We start from the raw sequence: 26,399 nt of genomic DNA on the forward strand, positions 1-26,399 counted from the left end.
GTCATTCAGTTTTGACTAGTCAGAATGACGTTACAGATATCTGTCATTCAGTTTTGACTAGTCAGAATGACATCATAGATATCTGTCATTCAGTTTTGACTAGTCAGAATGACGTTACAGATATGTCATTCAGTTTTGACTATTCAGAATGACGTTACAGATATCTTAAATTAAAATTCATACTAGTCACAATGACATTACTACTAGTCAAAATGACGTTATAGATATCTATAATGGTAATTCCGGATAGTCGGACTTAGTGATTAAATGTTAAAACGGCTTGCCATATGCCTCCACCGTTGGCGTTTTAACCCGACCATCGACCACCTCCCTGAAATCAGAAAAGAGTGGCACCAGGAACCATGTGGGTTGCTAAGGGCCAAGAATGTCTTTCTCCTCCTCCAACCCAGGGGAGAAGGGGGCTCCTAACCAACCCAGCAGAGGGCCCAGGAGCAGGGAAGTTCCTATGTGACACAGTCTGCTCACCCCCTACTGAAAATGTAATAATGGAGGCGGGGGAGCACCCTGATGGGCCCCCGTCCCCCACTACCAGACCCGCAAACTTCTATAATTGCATGTGACAAATGATTGATTGATTTAAGTGTGAGTCATTTTGCTAATACACAACTGAATAAGTGATTAATGACAGATCTCAAAAAACAAAATAATAATCAAATTTGAAGTTTGAGTTTCTTTTGTTTGTAAAATTACTATTAGTATTTTTAAGAAACTGATCTGAGCTCTTGATATTCAACCTTTGTGGAATAAGTTGGCAGATATCATTTTTTGTTGCAGCCCAGTCACCAGACGAAAATGGTGGCATGTAGGGCTGGGCGATAAATCTATTTTATCAATTAATTCGAATTTGTAGTTTAGGCTGATTTGTTTTAATGAAAATCACCCATCCCCCCCGCGCGCTTGATACACAAACAACATGGCAGCGAGCGCTGAAGAACTCGTTCTCAAGAAAGGGAACGAGTTCTTCAGCGCTTTTGTGTGCTCACCTGTGTCTGTGAGTGTGTGTGTGTGTGTGTGTGTTTGTGTGTGTGTGTGTGTGTGTGTGTGTGCGCGTGCATCAGGGCCGAACTCCGCTGTGTGCGACACAGAGAGCAGAGGAGGATTTTAGACGCGCACCGTGTAGGGACACAAATGACATGCCGTTGTGTAAATAAGATGAATAAGTGTTACCAACGCCAAGCTGGCAGACCCCCGAACCGTAGTAAAGGGACCTCCGAAGACCATTAGCTCCTTTAGCTTGTGTTAGCTCGTTGTNTATAGACCTGTTCTATAGGAAAGGTGACCTTAAATGACTTCTGTTGTGATCCAATATGATGGTAGGGGAAACACTGCCGTATGATAAGAAAGGGGTCCGGTGGAAAGCGATCACAGATGCAGTTGCCATGTATATTGCAAGAGATATGGTGCCCATATATAGGCTACCATGGAAAAGCTGGGGTTTATTCACATGCTTAAAGTTTTGGACCCCAGGTATGTGCTACCAGGCCGCAAATATTTTTTTTAACTAGGAGGGGAAAAAAATTGATTTAAATCATGAATCGGATTTTTTGTGAAAATCTGAGATTTTTTTTCTAGGCCATATCGCCCAGCCCTAGTGGCATGGTGGTTGTTTTTTCTGTGTTTCCTGCCAGGATGGTACCATGAAAATTTCAAAGCCAAAACATGATCTTTTCCGAACCATAACAAAGAGGTTTTTGTTCCTAAAACTAACCACATATCAACCACAGGGTTGTTGAAAAGTAAAGTTTCAGCAAATCCGCTACATAATAAGAAATGTAAAAATGTAATGTATCCATGGTTTGCAGAAATGTACCATGCCAACATTTATTCTGGTGATTGGGTTGTTTTTTTACATGGAGTATAGTGACCATGTGTAATCTTGTGTTTTAAAATCCAGAGTCATCAGTCAGAGGTTGGTTTTGCTCTGATAAATGGTTAGAGAAGATGAGGGGATAAAAATTTGTTGTCATGGTTTGGTGAATCTATAATTTTCTGGGTTAATACACAGTACATCTTAGTTTTTTATGCAGTTGCTCTTTTATTGATATTTAGTTTTGTTGGTTGTAATCCTGAATTTCTCTTCTCTTGTAGTTTTGAACATGATACGTTAAAGTTATTATCTAGTAAAACAAAGAAAAATAGGGAACCTTCTGAAGCTTATATTGAAATAAATTAATTTTGTAAAATCTGCTTCTGTTCCATTAATTCTAAATTCATCAAACAGATCAAAACATGACTGACTCCAGGTCAGTGTCTGCAGGCTATAAGGTAAAAACCTATAAAACTCAAGAAATTCTCTCATTATTAAAATAATCTCTCAGTCTATAAGTTTAAGTCACTCAGGATCTTTAAGAGGCCTCCATCTTTACTTTGTGCTATCAATCATTCTGCTGCAGACAGAGTGAAGTTTTTCAAACAGCAGATTTCTCATTTCAGAACAAAACTATTCAACCGCTTAAAGGCAGGTCAAAGCAAAGGGCAAACACTCGGTGGAATAAAGGATTATGGGTAATTCGGAGGATTTCAGGCGTTTTCAGTCTGGGACCCAGATGAGAGGGAAGTGGTTTCTCTCTCTGGGATGAAGACTAATTGAGACAAACCTGTTTCCTTTCTGATGTGCCGACCCTCCAGAGCCTGTAACCTCTGTCTGGGTCGTGATCTGTAGTTTAAAAAATGCACAACAGCAAGCATTTAGCCAGAGAGTGAAATGTGGGGTTTGATTCTGAAGATAACTAAGTCAATTCAGGAAGAGGATATTCTTTCAAATTGAAATACTCTGGTGCTTATTATGATTCCTGCATCAGTCTCTCAAGTTTCAGGGTCACTTACAGGACAATGTTTTCACTCTTAATCGCCAGTACAGAAGACTTTATTTTACAGATCTCAGAGTAACATATTTAATATCCTTGTGTTCAAACAGCATTTATTTCATCAGGAAAAATAGTGAAACTACAGAAAGAGCTGGTGTGGCTAAAAATGGCACATCCAAGTCCAAGTGGCAACCTCCAGGGCTGAAAAATGAAGCCAACACGGAAGTGTCAAAGAATGCAGTTCCTGTAAAGTCCACTTGAAGCTGGCTCCAGAAGCCAGTCAATCCCCATAGACCCCCATTTTAAAATGTCCAACTTCACAGCAGAAATAAACATGTTTACAGCCTGGTCCAAAAAACTGTTTTGGTCTTCATAGTTTATTTCATCATTAATGACAACGGTAAGGGGCTGAATTTTTGTATAACTCACCCGTTTACATTTTATTAAAGCTTAAAGTTACACATAATTAAGGGCGGGATGCTTTAAGTGACTGCTGCCTCCATAGCACCAGTCTCTCGCCCAAATATAGTCACTTCTGACTCAGAAAAACCAAGATGATGATGGTAAAATGCTAATCTCAAGGCTTCAAAACCGGAGTCCACACACCAATGGGTGGTCATGGTGACTACATCCATTATTTTATAGTCTATGCTCAACTCACAAATTTGATGACTTTAACACCAATGACTAGTGACTTCACTTGGACTTGGGCCTTTTGACTTGAAAATACTAAATACCTTCCTCCAAGACTAAAGATTAAAAGTCTGTTGTCTAAAAGGTGTGCCATAAATTAATTCATTTCTTGAATGAACTAACGTTAATGCTATTCATTCCCAGCAAGTCACGCTTAACTCCCCAGATGCACTTTGTTTGAGCCAATCCGACAGCATCCAATAAAGCTGCAGGAGAGAACCATGAGGAATTAATGTTACGTTACTGTGCGCCAGCTGGAAACATATGGTACCAGTGATAACTTCAATTGCACACAAAAATTTTGCGCTCGTCCTCGAAAAACAATCTGCAGTATGCAAAAGATGCAGGTTGAAAATTACAGACGGAGATGCCACAACTTCCAACAAACTTGTTTTAACAAATAAATACAAATATTTAAAAGAATTCAGAATTTTTGCAGCTTTAAAAGATTATAAATCTGTTGTTAAAATGGCATTACATTTGATGAAGAGCACAGTATGACTTGATTAGGACTCAAAAATTTAAGTTTAGGACTTTGGACTTGACTTGGGACTTATCAGTTATGACTTCAGACTTGGACTGGGACTTGAGTGCAAAGAGATGAGACTTACTCATGACTTTCAAAACAATGACTTGGTTACCAGGGCTAAAATAGCTCCACTTGTTAAACCCATGCTCTCCTGATGCTTGTTTGGATGGGTACATGTTGGGTTTTCCACCAGCAGGTTTAGTTAATATGCTGCTGGTCACACTGAGCCCAGTAGAGAAACATTATGTGTCGCTGCAGAAAGAAAAAGAGCCAATGAGGGAGAGATTACATTCCTATATTATGACTTTTACACAAATCTGCAGGAATAATTAGTTGTGTGCAGCAGCGCCACAGCCACAGGCTGTTATTTGGCTTTCAGACTCATATTCCGAGGTCAGCAGCTGGGTGAGGAGTGGGAGGAGAGGCTTGGGATGTAATCTGGACATTTTTCTAAATATTTGTGCGTGGGGGCATTCAAATGGCTTGCCACTAATGAACAAACACACCCACGAGCATACACACACACACACACACACACACACACACACACACAAAAATGCAAGAGGCGTATGGCGAGCGAGCAAGCGAGCAGGAGGAAGAATTACCTGCTTTGATTGGAAATGCTTCTGCTTATTATGTTGATGCGTAACCTGCCTGCCCCCCCTCGTAGGTGTGTGCTTGAGTCCACAAAGCGCCCGTGCACACACACACACACACACACACACACACACACACACACACACACACACACACACACACACACTTCCTGCTTTACATCCTGGTCTTGTCGCTCCTGGTCCAATAAGCAGATGGGGAATGTGGTTTCTATGCTAATGAGCATTGGGTCAGGGGGTTGCGGAAGATGAGGGAACACGCTGGAATAAATCTCCACTTCATGATCACGCACAATCAATCAGATCTGTGACCCGTCTCCTCCTTGTCCTCCTCTTCTGTGCCCTTTCTTCTCTCTTTTTATTTCTGCTCCTCCTTCACCTCCTTCCTTCTCTTGTTTCCTCCACTAATTTGTCTTCCCTTCTTGTCTCACTTGCAAATCTTCTCTATTGTCTCAGCCTTCATCTTTCCTTTTCCTCTTCTGTCATTTCTTTTTCCAAGAACCTTCCTTCACTGTATTCCTGCTTCCCATCCTTTCTTCTCCTCACCTCAATACTCTCTGTCTCTACTGTGTTTTCTCTCCAGCTTCCGTCTTCTGCCACCACTTGCTTTTATCCTTTTTCCTTTTTCTGGCTCTTGATCTCATATTTGTCTCCTCTGTCATCAATAGAAACTATGACAAAAAAAACATTTATTGATGTTTTTCATGATGGAACGTGACAAAAACTATGATGAATACATTACAGTTTTCATGGAGGAATAAAATCAAATTCATAATGAAACAGATTACCAAACAGACAAATAAACTAATGGCTATTTTAATGCAAAGTCTTCAAAAAGCTGCATTCATCTGCAGAGTCATTTATTTAACAGCTTCCTCTGCTGACAGAAAGTCCTCTACGCTAATGTAGCAGCATTACACATTTCAGTAACTTGAAATCTATTAGCTAACATTTTAGCTGTTCCTGGAAGTAACAAAACAGAAACAGGTTTTGGACTAAATGATCCCACTGAAAACTTGTAAAGAAGCAACAAAATATTTTGGACGAACAATGACAACATGCGGGAGAGGTTAATTTAATGCTCCTGACCTGCGAGTTAAAGCAAAAATGGTTACAGGTTCACTGAAATGAAATAAAACATCATTGCTTTTTCTCTTCTCCATGTTTACAATTGAAGGGCCCTCTTTTCTCCTACCACCCAGTCGCCAAAAAATAATAGCATTGTACATTTCTGCAAACCACAGATATGTTGAATTTATATGTTATTATGAAGTTTTATCTTTTTTTTTTTTTTACACTCAAAGTCCCAGTATACTGCAACCCAGCTCTCCAGTTTATAAACCAATCCTACTCCCCAGATTTTCAGAATAAATCAGTACTACATCCCTGAATCCTCAAGGTGTTAACTGGTAACTGTTAATCTTTTTTTTCCCAGTTTGGACTTATTGATGGACACCTTGCCAAGATTAAGCCGAGTGGAGCGTTGGTTGTCCTACATCAACTGGTCTTACGTCCAAAACCTCCAGTTGTTGGACTAGTGTTTGGACCAATTATACTCCTTGAACCTCAAGTTTACAGTCAAACGCGGCATGCCGATTCTTGAAGCAGACACCAACTGACTACTGTAGCAGGGCCCATGCTCACAGGTGCTGACAATCAGGTGCCAATCAGGCACCTGATTGTCAGCACCTGGGGGTACCAGTAGCTCAAAACAAGAGTCAATAGCAACAGCAACAAAAGGCTGTTTGGCACTGGCAGAGAAGATTTAGCAAATTTTTCATGGGCGCAACCCACATACTCAGCTCTGCTGCTCATCCCAAAAAGAAGCATTGTTACAACAAAGAAATAATCTACCAAACACAAATTTCCTTACTTTTTGTGCTTAGTTTATATATATCTTTAAGATTGAGATATCATGTTCACAAGAATGAGAAGGAAGAGGCTACCAGTTACCTTTCGTCAGTGACCTTTGACCAGCAAAATCTAATCAGCTCATCGTTGAGTCGTTGTGCCAAATTTAAGGAAACTCCCTCAAGGTGTTCTTGAGATACCACATTCACAAGAATGAGACATACACAAGGTCACAGTGACTCTGACCTTTCACAACCAAAATCTGATTAGATTATTCTCGAGTCCTAGTAATCATTTGTGACACATCTGACAACATCTCAAGGCATTCTTGAGATATAGCGTTCACAAGAACGTGACAGACAACAGACCTGAAAACATAATGCCTGTGCCAAGGCGATAGCTGTGGCCGGAGGCATTACATTTTCAGGTGAAAATTATCACAATTCAATACTTTATCCCTCAGAATTACATACAGGTTTTAAACTTCAGATCGGTTCATGGTACGTGCTGTATAGTAATAATATGCAGTATGAAATGACATAGTTAAGGTCTGAAAGGGTCTTACATGGTTGTTTCCACAATTCCAGATATTAGAAGGAATAAAAAGTTTAGCAATTAGATAAGTCACTTGAGTTAGTCACCCAGTTAATGTTTTCTTTCCTATCACACCTCAAAGACTCAGATTTGGTGAATCATGAGCTTTTTTCAGTATTCAACATTTTTATAATTGACAGCACTGAAAAATATCTGGTGAGGAGAAAATCAGCAACGTTCAATGCAGCAGACTCTCAGCCAGTAAAAGATCCTTTCTTAGTTATTGAGACTTAATGTGAGCTCCTTTTTCCAACTTAGACAAAAACACTTCCAAGTCTAAAAGATAAGTTTGTCAAGGGGGTTAATTTCTTTAATGTTGCATGAGATGATTAAAAAATACTTCATAATACACTTGCTTGTCTTGTGGGAAATCCCCCTGGTTTTGCTGGCAGCTTTCTATATTCTTAGTTTGCTTTAGTTTTACTCTCATTTGTTGGGTGGATCAGGTTGTAAATTATATTTGAACTGGCATTAAAAAAAAGTCTCAGATTCCACTTGCAGAAACCTGCAGTTGCCCTGTCTAATTACAAGTGGTGTTTTCTGTCACGGCTGCCTATGTAATCATTACACTTAATCACAATCCTGAAGCTTAAAACCACAACCGCCGCCGCCACCGCACAGTCTCTAATAATGCAGTCATAAATATATTCATGGCAAATATAATTAGGAGGGATGGAGACAGACGAGAGGAGAAGAGGAGGAGGAGGAGAGAGAGAAAGAGATGGAAAATTATGTTTTATTAGGGAGGGAGTGAAACCAACAGTGGGGAGGAACATGAAGAAAGAGAAGAAGAGGGGACTTAAAAATAAGATGTGGAGAGAAGTGATAATATGAATGAAAAGTACAAAAAACAGGTGAGAAAGCTAGAAGGATATGGCAAAGGATGATAAAGATCATTCTGGCATTTAGTTTGTTTTAATCATTTCACAAAAGTATATGTTAGTTGTGGTTACGTTTAAGTTTTTTTGATTTCATACCAGCCTGATCAGACATGGAAGAGTCAAGTGAGAACCTTTGTAGCATCCACGAAATCTCACAACATCCTAATTAAAAGACACAACATGTCTGAATGTTTTTGTCTTTTCTCACCAAGTTTGACAACTTATGTGAAATTCACCAACAGAAGACAGCCCAGTCGCCAAAATGCTGCAACGCTGATATTGGACATTTCTGCAAACCATAAATGCCATACATTTACATATTTTATATGTATCATATCAACATTTCTGAAGTAATCTAGATCTGCAAACAATAAAACCTTTTTATATGGGGTCATGGCTGTTCTTCCATGGCTCTTTAAGGGACCCGTAACTGTTTTCCCCGGAGGGGTAGTGCCAGGGTAAGACTAATCTATAAACTGTAAATTTGTGATGTATACCTTCTCTCTAAACTTCCGATTTTGATTGTACATTTTTGGTGTAGGACTGGTCTATAAGCTGGTCTTTAAAGTTGATGTTTGGGGGTGGAGGACTGGTTTATTATCTAGAGATTTTCGATGTCCAACTCCCCTTTAAACCTGAGATTTTCATTGCAGATTTGGGTGTAGGACTAGTCTATATGCTGGTCTTCTAAATTGAAGTTTGAGGGTGTAGGATTATCTATAAACTACAGATTTTCGGTGTCCAAGTCGTCTTTGAATTTGAGATTTTGATTGTACATTTGGGCTGTAGTACTGGTCTTTAAGCTGGTCTTTATGCATATTTGGGGTGTGGGACTTTAAAGTTGTTTGGGGATAGAGGACTGGTCTATAAACTGGAGATTTTTGGTGTTGAGATTTTGATTATAGATTTGGGGTGTGGGACTGGTCTATAAGCTGATCTTTGAAGTTGATGTTTGGGGATGGAGGACTGGTCTATAAACTGGAGTTTTTCAGAATCCAGCTGCTCTTAAACTAGGTCTATAAGATGGTTTTTAAGTTTGTCTTTAAAGTTGACGTTTGGGAGTGTAGGACTGGTCTATAAGCTGGAGATTTTTGGTCCAGGACTGGTTCTTAAAGGAGAGGGAGTGGTGTATGAATCTGAGTTTTTCAGGCATACAAATGATTATTCAATGGAAGTTTACAACTGGTCTATAACCTAAATGCCGTAGTGTGTAAAAAACTGCAGGTTTGGCAGAGTAAGAATGGTCTATAACTGGATATTTAAGGTGGTAGGACTTGTCTACAACCTTCATATTTGAGGCCCCCAGACTCCCAGCCTTGTACTTGGGCTGCAGGTTGTTTTTTTTTTTACTCTCTTCAAGCATGTATTCATCAAGTTGTGAGTGTCAGAGCGGGGAGTCTTCGCCTATTGCTGCATCAGATCTGAGGATCTTTAGCCTGTCAGCCCGTCTGGATCATCTCAACCACCGGGATCAACACTGAGAGTCAGTGAGCTGTAGGACATTATCCACAGAGCTGCCAGCAGATTAACTGACACCGAGGCTAATGAAGAGCTTTCAACACGGGAAAAAAAATCACACATCTGACGCATGAGACACTGACGTACAGGCAGCCAAGAAGAAAGCCTGGAAAGATGCCTGACTGATGCTCAAGAGTCAGTCTGAGTGAGTGTGTGTGTGTGTGGGCAGAACATCATTGAACTGAGCTGCAGTGTGGCACAGACGTCAGCCAAAACAGATTGCACGACACAAAGAGAGGATAGATGGCCCGAGAGCAACCATCACTGTGTGTGTGTGATGAGACAACCCCCTGCCCTCCCTCTTTTTATTCACACAGCTCTGCAATGCCAGGCCCCCTCCCTCAGCCAATCAGAGAAGCTTGGTGGTGGGGCGACGGGGGTTGTGTGTGTGTGTATGTGTGTTTAGCCATATCGCCGTCTGTCGATGACGTCATTGTTTAATAATCACGTGAGGCATGACGGCTGCTGTGATGTGTCTGTGTGAGTAATGTGCAATCTGTATGTAGACTCGTGTTCAGAGAATCTGTCGCAGAGACAGGAAAGAAAAAATCATGAACAATAAATCCTGAACATCTCAACATAAAGTAACAACTTCAGTCCAATGGCAAATGTAGCTTGTTATTTATTACACTCTAATTCTCGGCAGCAGACACCCCAGAAAGTATTGGACCAAACTAAAGCTAAATCACCAGAGAATACTGGACCCAACTGGGATAAAACCCAAGAGAGTGTTCAACCAAACAAGGGTTAAAAGATCAGAAAATACTGCACCAAATCATGGCTGAAACTTCAGAGAATATTGGACCAAACTGGGATAACAACTCAAGAGAATGTTGAACCAAATTACTGTTAAATGAGTCATGAATATTGTACTAAATCAGAGCTAAAACACCAGAGAATATTGGAACTAATCAAAGCTAGAACTCCAGACAATACTGGACCAAATCAAAGCTAAAACACCAGAGAATACTGCACTAAAATGGGGTGAAACAGCACAGATGATTGGCCAAAACTGGGATAAAACTTAAGAGAATGTTGGACCAAAGAAAGGTTAAAAGAGTTTATACTGTTTATACTGGACTAAATCAGAGCTAAAACTCCCCAAAATATTGGAGCCAATCAAAGCTAATACACAAGAGAATATTGGTACAAATCACAGCAAAAATGCCAGAGAACACTGGTCTAAAACTGGGCTAAAACACCACAGTTTATTGGACCAAAGGGGTAAAAAATCAAGAGAATGTTGGATCAAATCAGGGTTCAAAGATCAGAAAGTACCAGTCCAAATCATGGCTTAAACTCTGCAGAATATTGGACCAAACTGGGATAAAACCCAAGAGGATCTTGGACAAAATCATGGTTAATAGAGTCATAAATATTGGAGAAAATAAGAGCTAAAACATCAAACAATGTTGGACTAAGAAACGGCTAAAACACAAGAGATTATTAGACCAAACTGGGATCAAACTCAAAAGAATTTTGGATCACACCAGATGTCACGGATGTTGAAACAAATCAGGATTAAAATGCCAGAAAATAAGGGACTAAAACACAGCTAAAACACCAAAGACTTTTGGAACAAAATGGGCTATTACTCCACACAATATGTGACTAAAAGAAGGCTAAAAAACAGAGAATTATGAAGCAAATGAAATCTTAAATGCCACAGAATATTTGAATAAAACAGGTCTAAAACACCTCAGATTATTGGACTTAACTGGGATAAGAGAATAAGAGAATGTAGGACCAAACCAGGGTTAAACGATTTGTGAATACTGGAGCTGGAGAGTTAAAATGCCAGATAATATGAGACTAAAACAGGACTAAAACACCAGAGACTATTGGAATAAAATGGGCTTTAACTCCACAAAATATTAAACTAAAAGAGGGCCAAAACACAAGAGAATACTGCACCAAGCGAAGTTAAAAACTAAAGGAAAATACTGGACCAAATCATAGCTGAAAGGAGGGCTTGGCCTTGGAGGGAGCAGACCATCCTGGAACAAGGCAACCCATCTCACCGCCAAGGTCTTGTGGTCGAGTAGGTGCACCGCCTAGAGCAGGCAATGAAGTGAGCAATAGCCATCTCTCAAGCACAACAAGGTCAGTGGATGAGATGGAAGGGAACTGAGAAGAGAAAGTTCTCTTGGACAAGTTGTGGGACATGGAAGCATCTCAAGTTAGCTTCGTGATATGAGCCACCTACGATCTCCTGCCATCTCCAAGGAACCTCAGCGAATGGTATGGTGAAGACCCTACGTGCCCCCTCTGTCCATCTCCAGCAAACCTGAAACATATTCCGGTTGGCTTCAAGACAAGCCTAACACAAGGCTGTTATACCTGGCAGCACAATCAGGCATTGAAGTGTTTAACAGCTACCCTGCAGTCCAGACAGACATCCATCAATGCCCTACCCCCTCCATCATTCCATCCGGCAATTGCAAGAGGGTTTATTCGCGAAGGTGCGAAGCAAACCAAGGCCTGTACAGTAAAATCAGACACCAGCCAACTAGGAGGGGCATGAGACATGAGGTTACTAGCAGATCGGAATCAGCATCGATGCCTCTCATCTGAGATTGCTTCTACTAACCTCAGGCCAGACCCAATGCTTTGGTCCTCCACACTGCGACTTGTCTAAAACACTGGGCTCACTGTGCCCCAGGAGGATGCTATGGAGGAGTCCTACGGACGCAAGAGCCTTAAGTACGCCTAGTTGGCAGCTGGTGCTGAGCAACGTGGCTGGAAAGAAAAGGTTTGCCCAGTTGAAGTGGGTTGCAGAGGCTTCGTAGGCAACTCAACTACCAGGCTGCTTAAAGAAATGGGAATTCGAATCCAAGCATAGCTTCAGGCCACTTTTTAAGCAAAAATGCAAAAAAAAAAAATTGGTTCAAGCTTTTCAAATTTAATGATTTTTGTATCTCTATCTTAAATAATTATTACGACCATTTAAGAAGATGTTCCAATTGTCGCCTTATCTTCGTCACTACAGGCGGACCCTTGCAGGCCAGAGCTGTGTAGATCTGACCAAGTGATGCACCAGCACGGATCTTATCCAGAGCACAGCCAAACAGGCAAGCCGGTGGCTATGGATTAAGAGGGAAGACGTCACTTGGGCCCCGAAATACCTATCACAACAGCAGGGAGTAGAAGCAAAGGGGCCACGCCTGGGATGCCAGGTGTTGCTGATGAGCCCTCTGGAGGTGTCGTGGGCCTATCATCAAAACACCAGTGAAGGAGGGTACCCACCTAATGCAACATGGCTCCAACTCAAGTATGTGCAACAACAATCGACCACTTAAACTCCACTTCGATTAAAGTTAGGTAAGTTTTTCTCCTGTTAGTTTCTTCTTTCTTCTCCCTTCTCTTCGCTCGTCAAAATGAGGGAGTAGGGGGAGATAGAGTGCACAGCCCGGTCCAGTGGGGGAGAGTTCAGTCTGCATAGACGTCTCTCCTTGGCTCTGCCTTCCCTATGCTCCTTGTCGGTGAAGAGAAAGACAGGGAACTTGTTCCTAAACCAAATGCCACGGCCCCTGAGGGAGTATTTTGGATTTAAACCAAATGACAGAGGGGAGCCCAGTAATTTGCACGAGCCGGTATGCCGGGATTGTTCTAAAACCATCTCAACAAAAAGAGCAAATACGACCAGCTTAACTGCACACCTGATATATTTTCTTTTTTTTGCATTCCTAAATACTCTTGTTAAATAAATGTTTTAATTCTCTTTAAAAGGGTGTACTTGCATCATTATGCCTTTATTATCATTATATAAGTTAAAAAAATGGTCTAAAAACAGCAAAATTACAACAATAATAAAAATGGTCTTAAAAGCACAATATTACGCAATATTATCGCTTATCGCAATAAGTTTTGACACAACTAATCGCCCAGCAAAATTTGTTATCGTGACAGGCCTACCCAGACGGCACTATTACTCCCACTCATGATCTCAAGTATGTGCATCATTGTAACATCTAGCCCTTAACAGAACAAGTGCTCTTAAATATTGGACCAAACCAACACTTAAACATTTGTGAATACTGGACCAAACCAACACTTAAACATTTGTGAATATTGGGCCAAACCAACACTAAAACATCAGTGGATACTGGGTCAAACTAGCCAAAGACCACCAGTGAACTTTGGGCCAAATCAATGGAAAAGCATCCGTGAATACTGGATCAACTCAACACAAAGCTTTGTGACTATTGCACCAAACTAATGCTAAAAAAATCAGCAAATATTTGCCCAAACCAACATTAAAACATTACTGAATACTGGACCAAGCCAATGCTAAAGCACCAGTGAATATTGGACAAAACCAAAGCCAAAGCATCAATGAATATAAGTCTCAGCTAATGCTAAAACAATAGTACTGGACCAAATCAACACCAAAACATCACTGAATAGTGGACCAAACAAATGCTAAAGCACTAATGAATATTGGACCAAACCAACACTAAAACATCCATGAATACTGGATCAAACCAACACCAAAACATCCATAAATATTGGACCAAAGCAACACCAAAGCACAAGTGGATATTTGGCTAAACCAATGAATTATTCGACAGATTTTAACAGGCTGCCCAACTGGGTGTGTTTCTGTTTGATGTTTAAGTAATACTAACCAAGCATCTGCTAAAAGTTAAGATATCTTAAATAACATCAAATGCAGTTGTTATAGCCAGAAGTAATGAGAACAGTTTTCTAAAAATAAAAGTGATGAATTTTTACTGAAACTTATATTTTTTGTGATGTTATTTAATATTTGTTTCATTTTTTAGATTAGGTCAGTTTGTTGCCTTCTCTGCTTCCCTTTGATTTTCTTTGTCAAACACTAATTCTGATTCACTCTCATTGTTGATTCACTTCACATCTTCACTCCTCGTCTTTCACATTCGATCACTCGCTCCCCCTCCTCTTTCAATCACACTCTCTGTCCCTCTCTCCCTCCATCACTTTTTCCTTTCTACACTTCCCATCTTCCATCACTCTTTTACATCACTCACCTCTCCTCTTACCTGTTTACATTTTTCATTCAATTTTTTGTTGCTCTTTTCCTCTTCTTTCTCTCATTCCTCATTCCCCTTTCCCACCTCTCTAATCCCCTCATTTTCAGTCTCTCTTCTTCCTCCTGCTTCCTCCATTGCTCTTTTCTCCTCCTACTCTTTTTTCCTCAAGTCAGATCAATCCTCCCTCTCACCTAATACATTTCTCCTCCACATTTCCACCATCGCTCCTTTTGTCTCTTTTAATTCTACCTGCACTCGTTCATTCTAGCTCTCTGCTTCACACTGCAGTCCATCATTGTTCTCCCACTTCCTCCTTCATCCCACCATCCACTTATCCTTTCCACCTGGCTAACACATTTTTGCAGCCGGTCTTTGCATTCTCTATTGCTCTGCTCTATCCTTAAAGTCTGCTGCTCATCCATCTTGTTTCCTCTTAATTCTTACAATGTTTATAAAACCAAACCTCCGTCTGTCTGTTTGCGCAGCATGAATAAAGATACAAGCTGTGACCATCACTGATAGACTCCTTTATTAAAACAACCTGACTTTGTTTGGCTGCACTGTAAACAGCTGCTTTAACGTTGCATTTCTAACAAAGTAGCTGCTCAATGAGTGTTTGCTGTCGTACTTAACCACACCTGCCATTACCATGGTAACTATAGGTAATGCCAAATCAACCAGGACTAAGAAGTTCAAGGATTATAACTTTAAATGATGTTATTTCTTCTTATCTTATGTTTGCTTAAAGTTGAAACAGACCATTTTCACCCCCCTCACCTTCTATTCCTGAGATATGATGTTGAGTAATGGCCAGAAAACTGTTATGCAGAACAATATGATGTCACAGTGAAGCTGACCTCTGACTTTTTGGATATAAATTGTCATCACTTCATCAATTTGTCCTATTAGACATTTGTGTGAAGTTTTGTCATAATCACCAGTGACCTTTGACCACCAAAATCTAATCAGTTCATCGTTAAGTCTAAGGGGACGTTTGTGCCAAAGTTGAGGAAATTCCCTCAAGGTGTTCATAAGATATCACGTTAATGAGAATGAGAGGGTTGCAAGATCAAAACGACCTTTGACCACAACATTTTAATTATTTCATTGTTGTTGTTGTCAAGTGAAAGAGGAGGTTTGTGATAAATTTGAAGATATTTATTCAGGGCATTCTTGAGATATTGCGTTCACAAGAATGACAGGATGGGCAGACAACCTAAAGACATACTGCTTCCGGCCACAGCTATTGCTGGTGCAGAGGCATAGAAACTTGACTATTTCCTCCTTCATGATTAAATGTGTAACTTTGGACTTGCCTAAATGCGCCGGTTTGACTAAGTTTGTATGAATATCATTGTTTTACATCAGTATAAACATTTGTGACTCTACAGATCACTGTTTAAATCAGTGTCATCACTGGTNTATATATATATATATATATATATAGTATCAGTATCAGAAAAATGAAACATATGCAGTCAGGACTATATGAATTATAAAATAGATAAAAGTAACTAAAACATTTTGTAGGGTCACTTCGTTTGACATGTGGCATACAAAGAAAGTGAGCTACATGGTCACACAAACAAATACAGAGATGATCTAATCAACATCCAGTTTGGGTAAAATATAGTTGATGTGAACTGGGCCAGCTTTGACTTTGATATAGACCTACTAAAGGCTCTGTGAGCACTGTGCAGATGTGTTACAGTATGTAGGTATCTCAGTATGTATTTCAAAATAAAAGACCCTGCGCTGGTGTTAAGTTTAAAGGGAGGACTGGTCGCTCCCAGTTTCAGACAGCTGCTGTATTGGACCAGTTAAAGGAACACGTTAATACGAAGCCCTCGGAGGCTCATCCTTTCACCTCACTACATCTTACGCAGCCACATACTCATCCATCACCATTAGCAGTCCTAAATTGACTATTGGCAGCCTCCACCAGTCTCCCAACACTATGATTTATAGATGGAAACTCTCACTGGCAGCTCTCGAGGAGAGAATTACAACTGCAATGCAACATGGGAGTCAACCGGGCAGAAAAAGAGTGGAATTGGACCTTGCATGTTTAACATCTGAACTCAAAATGACATGAGGATATAAAAAAATTAGGACAAGAGAAATATCAAACTAAAATCTATAAAGACAAGAACAATTACATTCATAGAAAATTTACAAAAAAGAACTTTGCAGAAAAGTAGAGCTTTTTAAAAAACATGAAAAAAAAAAAATCCAGAGGAAAACCATGCATCTGCAAACATCCACTTTTCATGAGCTGGGAAAATAGCCCTGATCTCAGCTTTGTGATGGTGCATATTTCAGAAAATCTGATGGGGTTTTAAATGGCCTAAAAGGAAGAATATTCTAAAACTCTAAAGAAATCATTCAGTTTATCTGAAAAATTCAACAACACTAAATTGGAGGTACGTGACTTTCACTGCACACCAACAAAATGTTGGTAATAAAACTCAAAGACTCTGGAATCTTTAATGTTTAACTAAAACCGAATGATCCCCTCTAACATGTCATAAGTAGTCAACTCATAAATCAAAATTCTTTAACCTGCTGTTACACACCTGCTTTCTTTATTTGAGGTTTGTTTCCACATTAATATTTGAATATGTGTTTTTTTTTTGTTTTTTTTAAAGATTATTTTTATGGGCTTTTTGCCTTTATTGACAGGACAGAGAGTGAAATGGGGAGACAGAGAGAGAGTGGGGACTGACATGCAGCAAAGGGCCACGAGCCGGATTCAAACCCGTGGCCGCTGCAGCGAGGCGATGCCTCTGTACATGGGGCGCCGGCACTATCCACTACGCTACCGACGCCCCCGTAATATGTGTTTTACTGCTCTTCTTTCATCGTGTTTTCTTACATTTGGCATCGTACCACATTTTGTTTGTGGTTAGACTGTTGTGTCCTTTGCTATTTGTAAAAGGTCAAGAGTGAACCATCAGTCCCTACGTGGATGAAAAGTCCTTTAAGTGCTCAGAAAAAAATGGAAATTTGAATATCTACTATTCTATGACAACAAGACAAACTCCATCTGCTGAGGAAGATCATGTGATTATGACTTAGAGCCTGTTAACACCTGGTAATAACGTGTTTTGGTTATCTGAACACAAGTGGACAGCCGAGACACTTTCACATCCGTGTCATGCGCCTCCAGATGACCCTTTGTGTTCAGATCTCGTTGCTGCCTTTTTCACTTTTGCTAGAAGGTCAAAGGGCCTCACGCACAGTAATTACATCCACACACTGGCTAGCTACTTGTGGGGACTGCCCATTGTTCTGATGGCCCAAAGTTCTGAAGCCTTGTTAGTCCAGAAAATGTCTATTGGACTGACAGCCCATCTTTCCAACAGCCTTTTATCCCAAAAACAAACGGCCATTGCTCCAAAGTCACTAATGGGACTAATGGGGCTTCAGAATTTTGCAGGGCTGCCATGCCACTGTCAGAACAATGGCATGGCAGCCTGCTCACTGGCATGCTCACGTTAGCGGTTGTGTCAGTACAGCTGGAGATATTGCTGTCAGCAAAATTTAACAAATAAAACGATAGATGATCACACAAAACTTCCTCCAACTCGTAAAATGGGTAAGCTATAGAGCATTAGCGCGCTGTCACCAGAAAAACACCACTCCCTGCGTGAAGGACGTTCTTGTGTGGGATCATCAGGACGCATTTGCATTCACCATACAAAAGATATGTGGTCTCATACATTACAGACCAACTCTGCAAGTGCTTTGAGTGATCGGATCCCAGTGGGCCTCATTCACAAACGAATCTGTCCTTAAACCATGCATATGAATGTTTAATGCGGAAATCTGGGATTCATCAGTATGTTCTTACCAAAATTTGTTTGTACTCTTCAAACAAATTTAGCTCTACCTCAGACCATGTGTACGCACAAATAATGAAACCTGGCTGTCTTAGAAAATGTAAAAACACACCTTTAAACAAAATGCATAGCGTTTTAAAACTGCCTTTATTAAAAATGGTTTAAAAAGACAACAATATCAAAAATGTTAATTTACTAATGCATGCATTGATTTAATGCACTTTCATCCTAATCAATTGTTGTCATTATTAGAATATTCAACTAAAATGAGTGTCTCAGTCCTTGCTACTGTAAACTGTACAGTTTTGTGCAGGTTTGTGCAAAAGTTTACAGAGAGTATTTTCGTTATCAAAAAGATGTGCGTTCAACAATTCATCTTGGCTTTTGTCTGGTTGAAACTTATGTTTAGGTGCTCCAGACACAGTACATATGGTCTTACAACTCTTTTTAAACCTGAGTAGGTGGTTTACCAAGCCTTTCATTCACCCACAGACACTGATGGTGGCAGAGCTACCAGGCAGGACACTGGACGACCCAGCCTGAAACATTTGGCTTTGAATATCATTCTCAAAGACACTCCAGCATGTAGACTGGGAACTGGAAAATATGTACAACTCTTCCTTTTTTATTGTTACTGTGTCTATCCAGAACTTTTCTCGACAAAGTTCAAAAGTGCTGACTCTAACTATGACAATGGCGGGATTTCATTGTGTCCGACTGTTTCACTCATTGTCACTCTGAATACAAGTGCAGACTTCGTGTCTGACCTCTTGAACGTGAACTCTCCCTGCGGTGCAAGCGCTGCTTTGAATCAGCCTCTAGTAATGAATATAGATTATGAAAACAATATGGGCTGAAACAGTCTGCCTGTTATTGAGCTTGGCTCCTGAATTAATAATGAGAACGACATAAATTATGCAGAGTGATTAGTAACCAGGCAACACGCAGGTTTACCTCTCCATTTATAGATCAGTGTAGTAGGAGGGGGTTGGAGCGAGAGACAGAGACAGAGCGACACGAGAGGGAAAAACTGTGTGTTCAATTTAAACAGACTTCAGGTATAAATCAGGGCGAGTTAAACTGGACGTCTGAGTTTGTTTCTAATTCAGTTTAGCTCCAGAGCTTTGATTTATTTTGGGTTTCTGAGTGTTTGAAGATGTTTGACAGGGAGTCATCATCTCTGTCTGACCTGCTTTTTTTAACCCCAATGAAGCTTCAACACTACAGCCTGGAAACAAAGTCTTTGTTTTACTAACAGGTGTGTAAGATAATAAACTCTTAAACCCTAAACTTTCATACCTTTCACCCCATTTAATCTGATGAAAGAAAAACAACCTTATGTAGGAACCTTAAATGCTACCCTCTGGAGACATTTGTTTGCTTGACTGGTTTGACCAACAATCTTTGATCATCTGTAACTACTTAGTAAGGGTGCTCTGCCTGAGCGGCCACTGATTATTTTAAGCTGATACTGATCAAAATAGTTTGACTGGAGGTCTCTATAAAGGCCAATCAGAAGACCTGACCATTTAATGCAAAACACGCGAGGCAATTTGCAATTGTGCTGCTACATCTGGTGGTTCTGACAAACTGCAGCTTCCACCAAACATTCACTGCTAACTGCTGACTGTGTAACGTGCTTTTCGCCTGATAAACTATCAGGAGCCTACATGACACTCATAAAAACACAGGGATTTTATAAGTTAAATAATTCATAGCCTATGGATAAATTATTTTCTGTTTGTCTTCAAGGTATACTCTGCAGGATTGTCGGTTACTGTTTGTAAGCACATTTGCCAGTGAAAGTGAAAGTAAAAGCGAACCTCAGATAAACCCTCATTTGGCGTTTTGCCTCGCTGTATTTGCTGTAGATGCTGTGCCTCTTAGATGCCTGCTGTTGATGGTCTGGCACCTGGTCTCTACGTTTTAATGAAGCCCTGACCTCACCTGAGCACTGTGGGGGATACGCCCATAAATGTCCTGAAGACAGAAATAAAAAGAAAATAATAAAATCCAGGCAGAGGGCAAAATCTCTGAAGATGAAACACCACCACACACTGAGAGTGGGTCATAAGTGATAATTGAGCGGGATTACTGTTGTATGAGTCTAAACATTGCTTTTTAGGACAATCCCTCATAGTATATCTTTAAAAGGAGACAAATGTGCCTGGGGTACTGGTAAAAAAACAAAAAAACAACTATGAGCCACCACTGATGATTCAATATTCTAGATTTAGATAACTTAATTTGTCTTGGACATAAAGGCTGCCTAAAAATACATACATAATGCAGAAACTGACGTAAAGTGTGTGGGAGAGACAAGTACAGACAAAATGCATTCAAATACATGAAACGCTGCCCCTTATTTTACACCCTCCTTTAGTAGATTCTCTGATAGAGGGATGAAAAACTTTTTATTCAGGTATCTCCTCATGGGAGGGGTCTGCAATAATTTTACTAGCCTTTTGATGAGCTGAGCTGAGTTGCTGTGCGTTTACCTGTGCTGTAAGGTTGTGTGCACTGTAGCTTTGTTGTTTAAAGTCACTCAAAACTGATAAATAATGAATGGAAGACACCATTCTAAAAGCTGTAACTCACTCCCTGCCATCTTGTAATTGTAATACTTAATATACAATGTTGGTAATAATAGCTTAAAAAATAAATAAATAATACTACGCGGTTAATAGAGGGTTTCAAATAGACCGGCTGACTCTGCTTCCAGTGATTAGTGATCAGCCCTGAAGCTTCAGTCCAGTGTGTAGGATTTAACAGAATACACTGGCAGAAATGATACATAATATAATAAGTATGTTTTCTTTAGTGCACAACCACTTAAAAATAAAACTTGTAGTGTTTTCGTTACCTTAGGATGGCCACTTCTATCCACATAGGGAGGGGGTCCTCGTCTACGGATATCTCCATGTTGCATTGCCATGTTTCTACAGTAGCCCAGAACGGAAAAACCAAACACTGGCTCTAGAAAGGGCAATTCATGTTTTTGCATCAACCACAATAGTTGGCAGCCCCTCCGCAACAGGAGTGTTGGAAAAACACATTTTAACGTGAAACTGTTTTATTTGGAGTTTTTACTGGTTTTCATTAAGTGGTCTGTTTGTTTTTTGTAGAGGAAGAGAACGCTGCGGGTAATTCGGCTCCTAGTAAAGAGCCAAACTTATTGGGAGGTTTTAAGTTATAAGAGAAAAAGAAAAAAAACACTCCTACACACTGCCCCTTTAAGATAAACAGAGAGACAACTGTAAACTACAGCAGATTGCTGAACTTTAGTAAAGACAAACAGCACATGTGCATGGACCTTATAAATCATCAGCATGTCCAAATACTGACTTAACCAAATCATTCAATAACATCACTGAAGCTTGATGACGGTGGTTGTTGATGCAGATTACCATGAAAGTCTCTATTTGTTAATTGGTGTTCAGTCAGCAGCTGTCTGGTTTCAGACCTGATCATCAATTCTTAGAACCAAAGCAGAAAATAGATAAAAGCATCAGTTCAGTTACTGTCATCTGCTTTTATTCTGAAACTACACTCACTGTGTTTTCGTTGGACTCATGTTTGTCCTGCCTGAGTGGGCGCACGCAAACATGAGTCACGATTCCACAAATACTGTAGTGCTTTGTATTTTTTTTTAGCATAAATCCCACTTTAAACTAAACACACACATACTCAGGTATATGACGCAGCTTCCCACTGCTTACCAAAAACAAACCTCCTACTCCTGTTTTTTTCTCTGCTAATTTCACTCTACTCATGCGAACAAGTGTACGTAGGAAACACACACTCACAGGTGTGAGTGTGAGTGTCCCCACACCAATCAGCCACGCTGCAGAGATCAGGCTGTAATTATGGATGGATTACTGAGAAATGGCCAGGCTTTGGCGAGGTTATGTGGAGGAGCTATTCACACAGCTTAGCGGCCTGATCCTCTGTTTAGTGGAGGTTAAGACACTTTGTCATCCACACAGTGATAATCAACAGTCCCTGTACACCAGCCCAGATTATAAAAAGACTAACGAGGGAGGCAGAGAGCTTGCAGAGGCAGCGAGGGTTAGACAAAGGAAGGTAAAGTAAAGAACTGAATTACATTTGACACATTCTGACTGCCATGTTGGACGCCCTTAGTTCTTTGTTATGTCCGACGTGATACATACCTCACACTCATCATTTAAAGAGGACCTACTACGCTCATTTTCAGGTTTATGCTTGTGTTTTGGATTCCAACTAAAACATATTTACCTACTTTTAACATTCAAAAACACGTTATTTTTGGTGTCTCGGCATGCCTGCTCAGTCATTGCAGCCGGCAAATGACAGAAACAGAGTATGGTGGCACTTTGCCATGAATATCAATAAAATCATCAATTAAAGCTTCTAAAACAACTGCACATGTTCCAGCAGGAATTGGGGAGAAATTAACATCACCAACCAAGAATGCATGTTTCCCAAACATTAGCGACATGTAGCAGTGTACTTGCAGCTCGGGAGTGACTTTATTAGAGTATAGTGGCACTTTCTACAGTGAAAAACCACCAATGAAAGCTTCTAAACACAACCCGACATGTTCCAGGAGGAAGCTAATACTGGATAATACTAGATGGGGACATTCACGTTTGTGACTGCCATTGTAGTTAGCAGCCCCTCAGCAATGAGCAGCATCAGAAAGACAGTTTTTTTAATGTAAAACTGCTTTATTCAGTGTTTACCGGTTTAAATCACCTGGTCTATTTGCTTTAGAAAGGAAGAGACCTCTGTGGGTAATTTAGCTCTGGTAAAAACCTCCTGAACAATGAACACTGAAGGAATTCTAACCAGGAGAAACTTCAGCTGGTTGCAATCTGCAATCCTCATCATTTGATGCCATTAAATCCCCTTAAATCTGACACACTAAACCTTTAAAGAGCAATGAACTTTAAATTTGAATTTAATGCCTCTTACGACTAACAGACAATCTTGGAGAAGCTTCAGGAACACCTCAGTTATGGCGTTATATTTGTGTCATATGTCGCGCAAGCGGATAACACATCTGCACGCGCGCAGATCTCTCTCTCGTGTAAATAATTTCGTGTCACGCACGCAGATTTCAACTGCCGCGCGCACTTGTTTGATCTTCGCGCACATATTCAGCAACAGAGTGAAGCAGAGGCAGGTGCGAGCGAGTAAAAAACAGCAGCGACACACACAACAACACTGTGCAGCTGCTTTGCGCACGCTGGCTCGCTCCTGCTCTTGTTCTCTCTCTCCCCTGTGCTCGCTTGCGGTGGAGTTCTGCTCGCTCGAAGCAAGGACTTTTGACACTTTGGGGGCGGAGACCAAGGCTGACCCCGGCCCTCTTATGATTGGTCATTTTCCAGCCCCCCACGTTGGTGCCTTTTCGGCTTTCTGCTGATGACACGTCTCTCTCACAGCAGCAGAACCGTTGCAACAAAACGCTGGAGGCTCCCGTTGCCGGTGGCAGCTGGGTATCGGCCCATGGCTCCAGCGCTTCACTCGGACTGTAATTCCTTTCCTTTACGGTCCTGACAACTGCTGTTGCTGCTGTCTGGGACAGGATGCTACACAGTTGAGCCAGAGAAGAGGGGCCCAGTTTGAATGTTTTGTTTACAAACTGCAACGAACAAAACTCCAGACTCTACCTTTAATAGATGAGAACTAATAAATCACTTTGATGGTGCATCACTCTAGCCCGTATTTCCCATGAAAGTATGTAGCCTATTGCAGTTCCCCAACCCATAGCAAGTTCCATGTGTGTTTTTCTCCCTCATAGTCAGCGTGTAGCTTCTTACCAGGCTAGTTAGCTAAACAAACCAAAAAAACCCACTGAGCTTCCTGTCTGTGACGGAAGCTGTCATCAGCAGAAAGCTGAAAAGGCACCAACGTGGGGGGCTGGAAAATGACCAATCATAAGAGGGCCGGGGTAAGCCTTGGTCTCCGCCCCCAAAGTGTCAAAAGTCCTTGCTTCGAGCGAGCAGAGCTCCACCGCGAGCGAGCACAGGGGAGAGAGAGAGCGAGAGCAGAAGCGAGCCAGCGCGCGCAAAGCAGCTGCACAGTGTTGTTGTGTGTGTCACTGCTGTTTTTTACTCGCTCGCACCTGCCTCTGCTTCACTCTGTTGCTGAATATGTGCGCGAAGAACAAACAAGTGCGCGCGGCAGTTGAAATCTGCGCGCGTGACACGAAATAATTTACACGAGAGAGAGATCTGCGCTCGTGCAGATGTGTTATCCGCTCGCGCGACATATGACACAAATATAACGCCATACTCAGTTTTAATGACAAAATTCTAACTATTAGAGGCAAANAAATCTGCGCGCGTGACACAAAATAATTTACACGAGAGAGAGATCTGCGCGCATGCAGATGTGTTATCCGCTCGCGCGACATATGACACAAATATAATGCCATACTCCCGCTACTCAAGGAAAAATCGACCTTGTGCTGGGATCCACGCCAACACTGGTGGCAGAAATGCTGTGGATGCTGGAAACTATAGTTAAACACCAGTACTATAACAGCAACGAAGGCATAGGCAAGCTTTTTGCCCGCATGTTCCCCAGTTCCAACATCGCGAAAACATTTGCATGTGATGGTGATAAGACGGCTTATATCACAAAGTTCGTTATTTGGCAGAATACATCAAGAGGGATCTCGTCGCGAAAGTCAACAACGGACTGTTCGTTGTTATGTTTGATGAAAGTTTGAACCAGGCGACCAAGACCAAGCACCTGGACATACATGTTGGTTTCTGGGATGAGGGGGAAGTCCAGTCGAGGTACCTGGGGTCCCAGTTCATGGGACATGCAACCGCGCAGGACTTGCTGGTGAGTGTCAAAGTAAGTAGCTAACGCAAATCAATTATTTATCTGTTCCATTTGGTAGCTAAACATTTTTCTAGAATGCCACTAGCTGTAGTGTCCCAGCTAACTTTATATCAGTGGGCCTATTGTAGGCTAACGTTAACTTAGCCTACTTGTCTCATCTGTGAACATACTAGCAACATGTATATTCATTTTCAGCTTCATAGGAATGAGTGTTTGAGTACATTTGAAATGCGTGTTGGTACGTAGCCAATATTGCAGTTATCACAGCCATTTGAATATTCTCAGTCACCCTTCCTGTAGCTGCAGTTGAGTATTAGACTACACATTTGTTCATCCTGCAACCCTTGTTGTTTTCATTTGTAATGCTGAACTCGGCTATGAACAACATGGATATTGCCTAACATTAATTTTTGTGTTTCAGGAGTGTATTAACCAGCTCCATCTAAGGAGCCTGGTCTCTGTGTCGATGGACGGTCCCAGTGTAAATTGGAAATTCTTCGACCTTCTCCAGGAGGAGCAGGCTCATCTCTATGGAGGTGTGTTTTAGAATCATTACTATATAAAGCGTCTTCATGATTATTTATCACACAAACACACAACTCATTTCCCTAAAGCCTATGGCCAAAGCCCTAGACCACTAGGGAAGAGAAAGGACAGCCTCCAACTCTTCTATCCCTCAACAGTCACACCATGTCCTGTTAATACCACATGTCACTTTCCTACAGACACAACAGAGAAGGGTTTTAAACTGATATGGTTATATACATTTTCTAATAAAGTTATATGAATTTCAATGACAGGTAAGTAGCTGGTGGCTGTGGGGAGCTGTGGTCTTCACACACTTCACAATGCCTTCAAGTGTGGCTTTGTGGCATGGGAGCTGGACAGACTGCTGAAGATATAATAAGTCTGTACTACATTCATAATCCCCCTCTGCCTATTTACTTGCTGTAAATATTGATTTGCAGTCTGATCACGATCTCCACACCTCTGCTGTTAAACCCAATAGACCCCTTTCACTGTTTACAAACAATGTACCAGCTGCCTGGAAACAGAGATGTAATTGATCAAATTAATGAATGCACCTCTTCCATTTAGTGTGACACAGCCATTCCAGTGATAGGGCCACAATTAATGTTATCAGTTCCACCTGGAAGCAGTGGAGCAGTTTGCTGCCAGTATGACATCATCAGAAAAGGG

General features: G+C 40.9%; 2 protein-coding genes across 4 annotated transcripts in view; one reads left to right on the forward strand and one right to left on the reverse strand.

The window, feature by feature from the left end:
* Window positions 1-26,399, forward strand: part of nrn1a (neuritin 1a) — a 544,743-nt gene that overhangs the window by 40,213 nt on the left and 478,131 nt on the right. The gene's annotated exons all lie outside the window — the stretch shown is intronic.
* Window positions 1-26,399, reverse strand: part of fars2 (phenylalanyl-tRNA synthetase 2, mitochondrial) — a 223,771-nt gene that overhangs the window by 37,844 nt on the left and 159,528 nt on the right. Inside the window, exon 9 of one of the 3 annotated variants that reach the window (XM_050056507.1) lies at window positions 4,197-5,335. The exons of the other annotated variants lie outside the window; for them this stretch is intronic. Within the exon in view, the coding sequence (XP_049912464.1) occupies window positions 5,228-5,335 (108 nt within the window). The 3' untranslated portion in view covers window positions 4,197-5,227. Of the gene's footprint in view, window positions 1-4,196; window positions 5,336-26,399 lie in introns of those variants that run through there. 3 annotated transcript variants of the gene reach the window in all.

The sequence above is a fragment of the Epinephelus moara genome, chromosome 11, assembly GCF_006386435.1.
Source record: "Epinephelus moara isolate mb chromosome 11, YSFRI_EMoa_1.0, whole genome shotgun sequence".
Classification (NCBI taxonomy): domain Eukaryota; kingdom Metazoa; phylum Chordata; class Actinopteri; order Perciformes; family Serranidae; genus Epinephelus; species Epinephelus moara.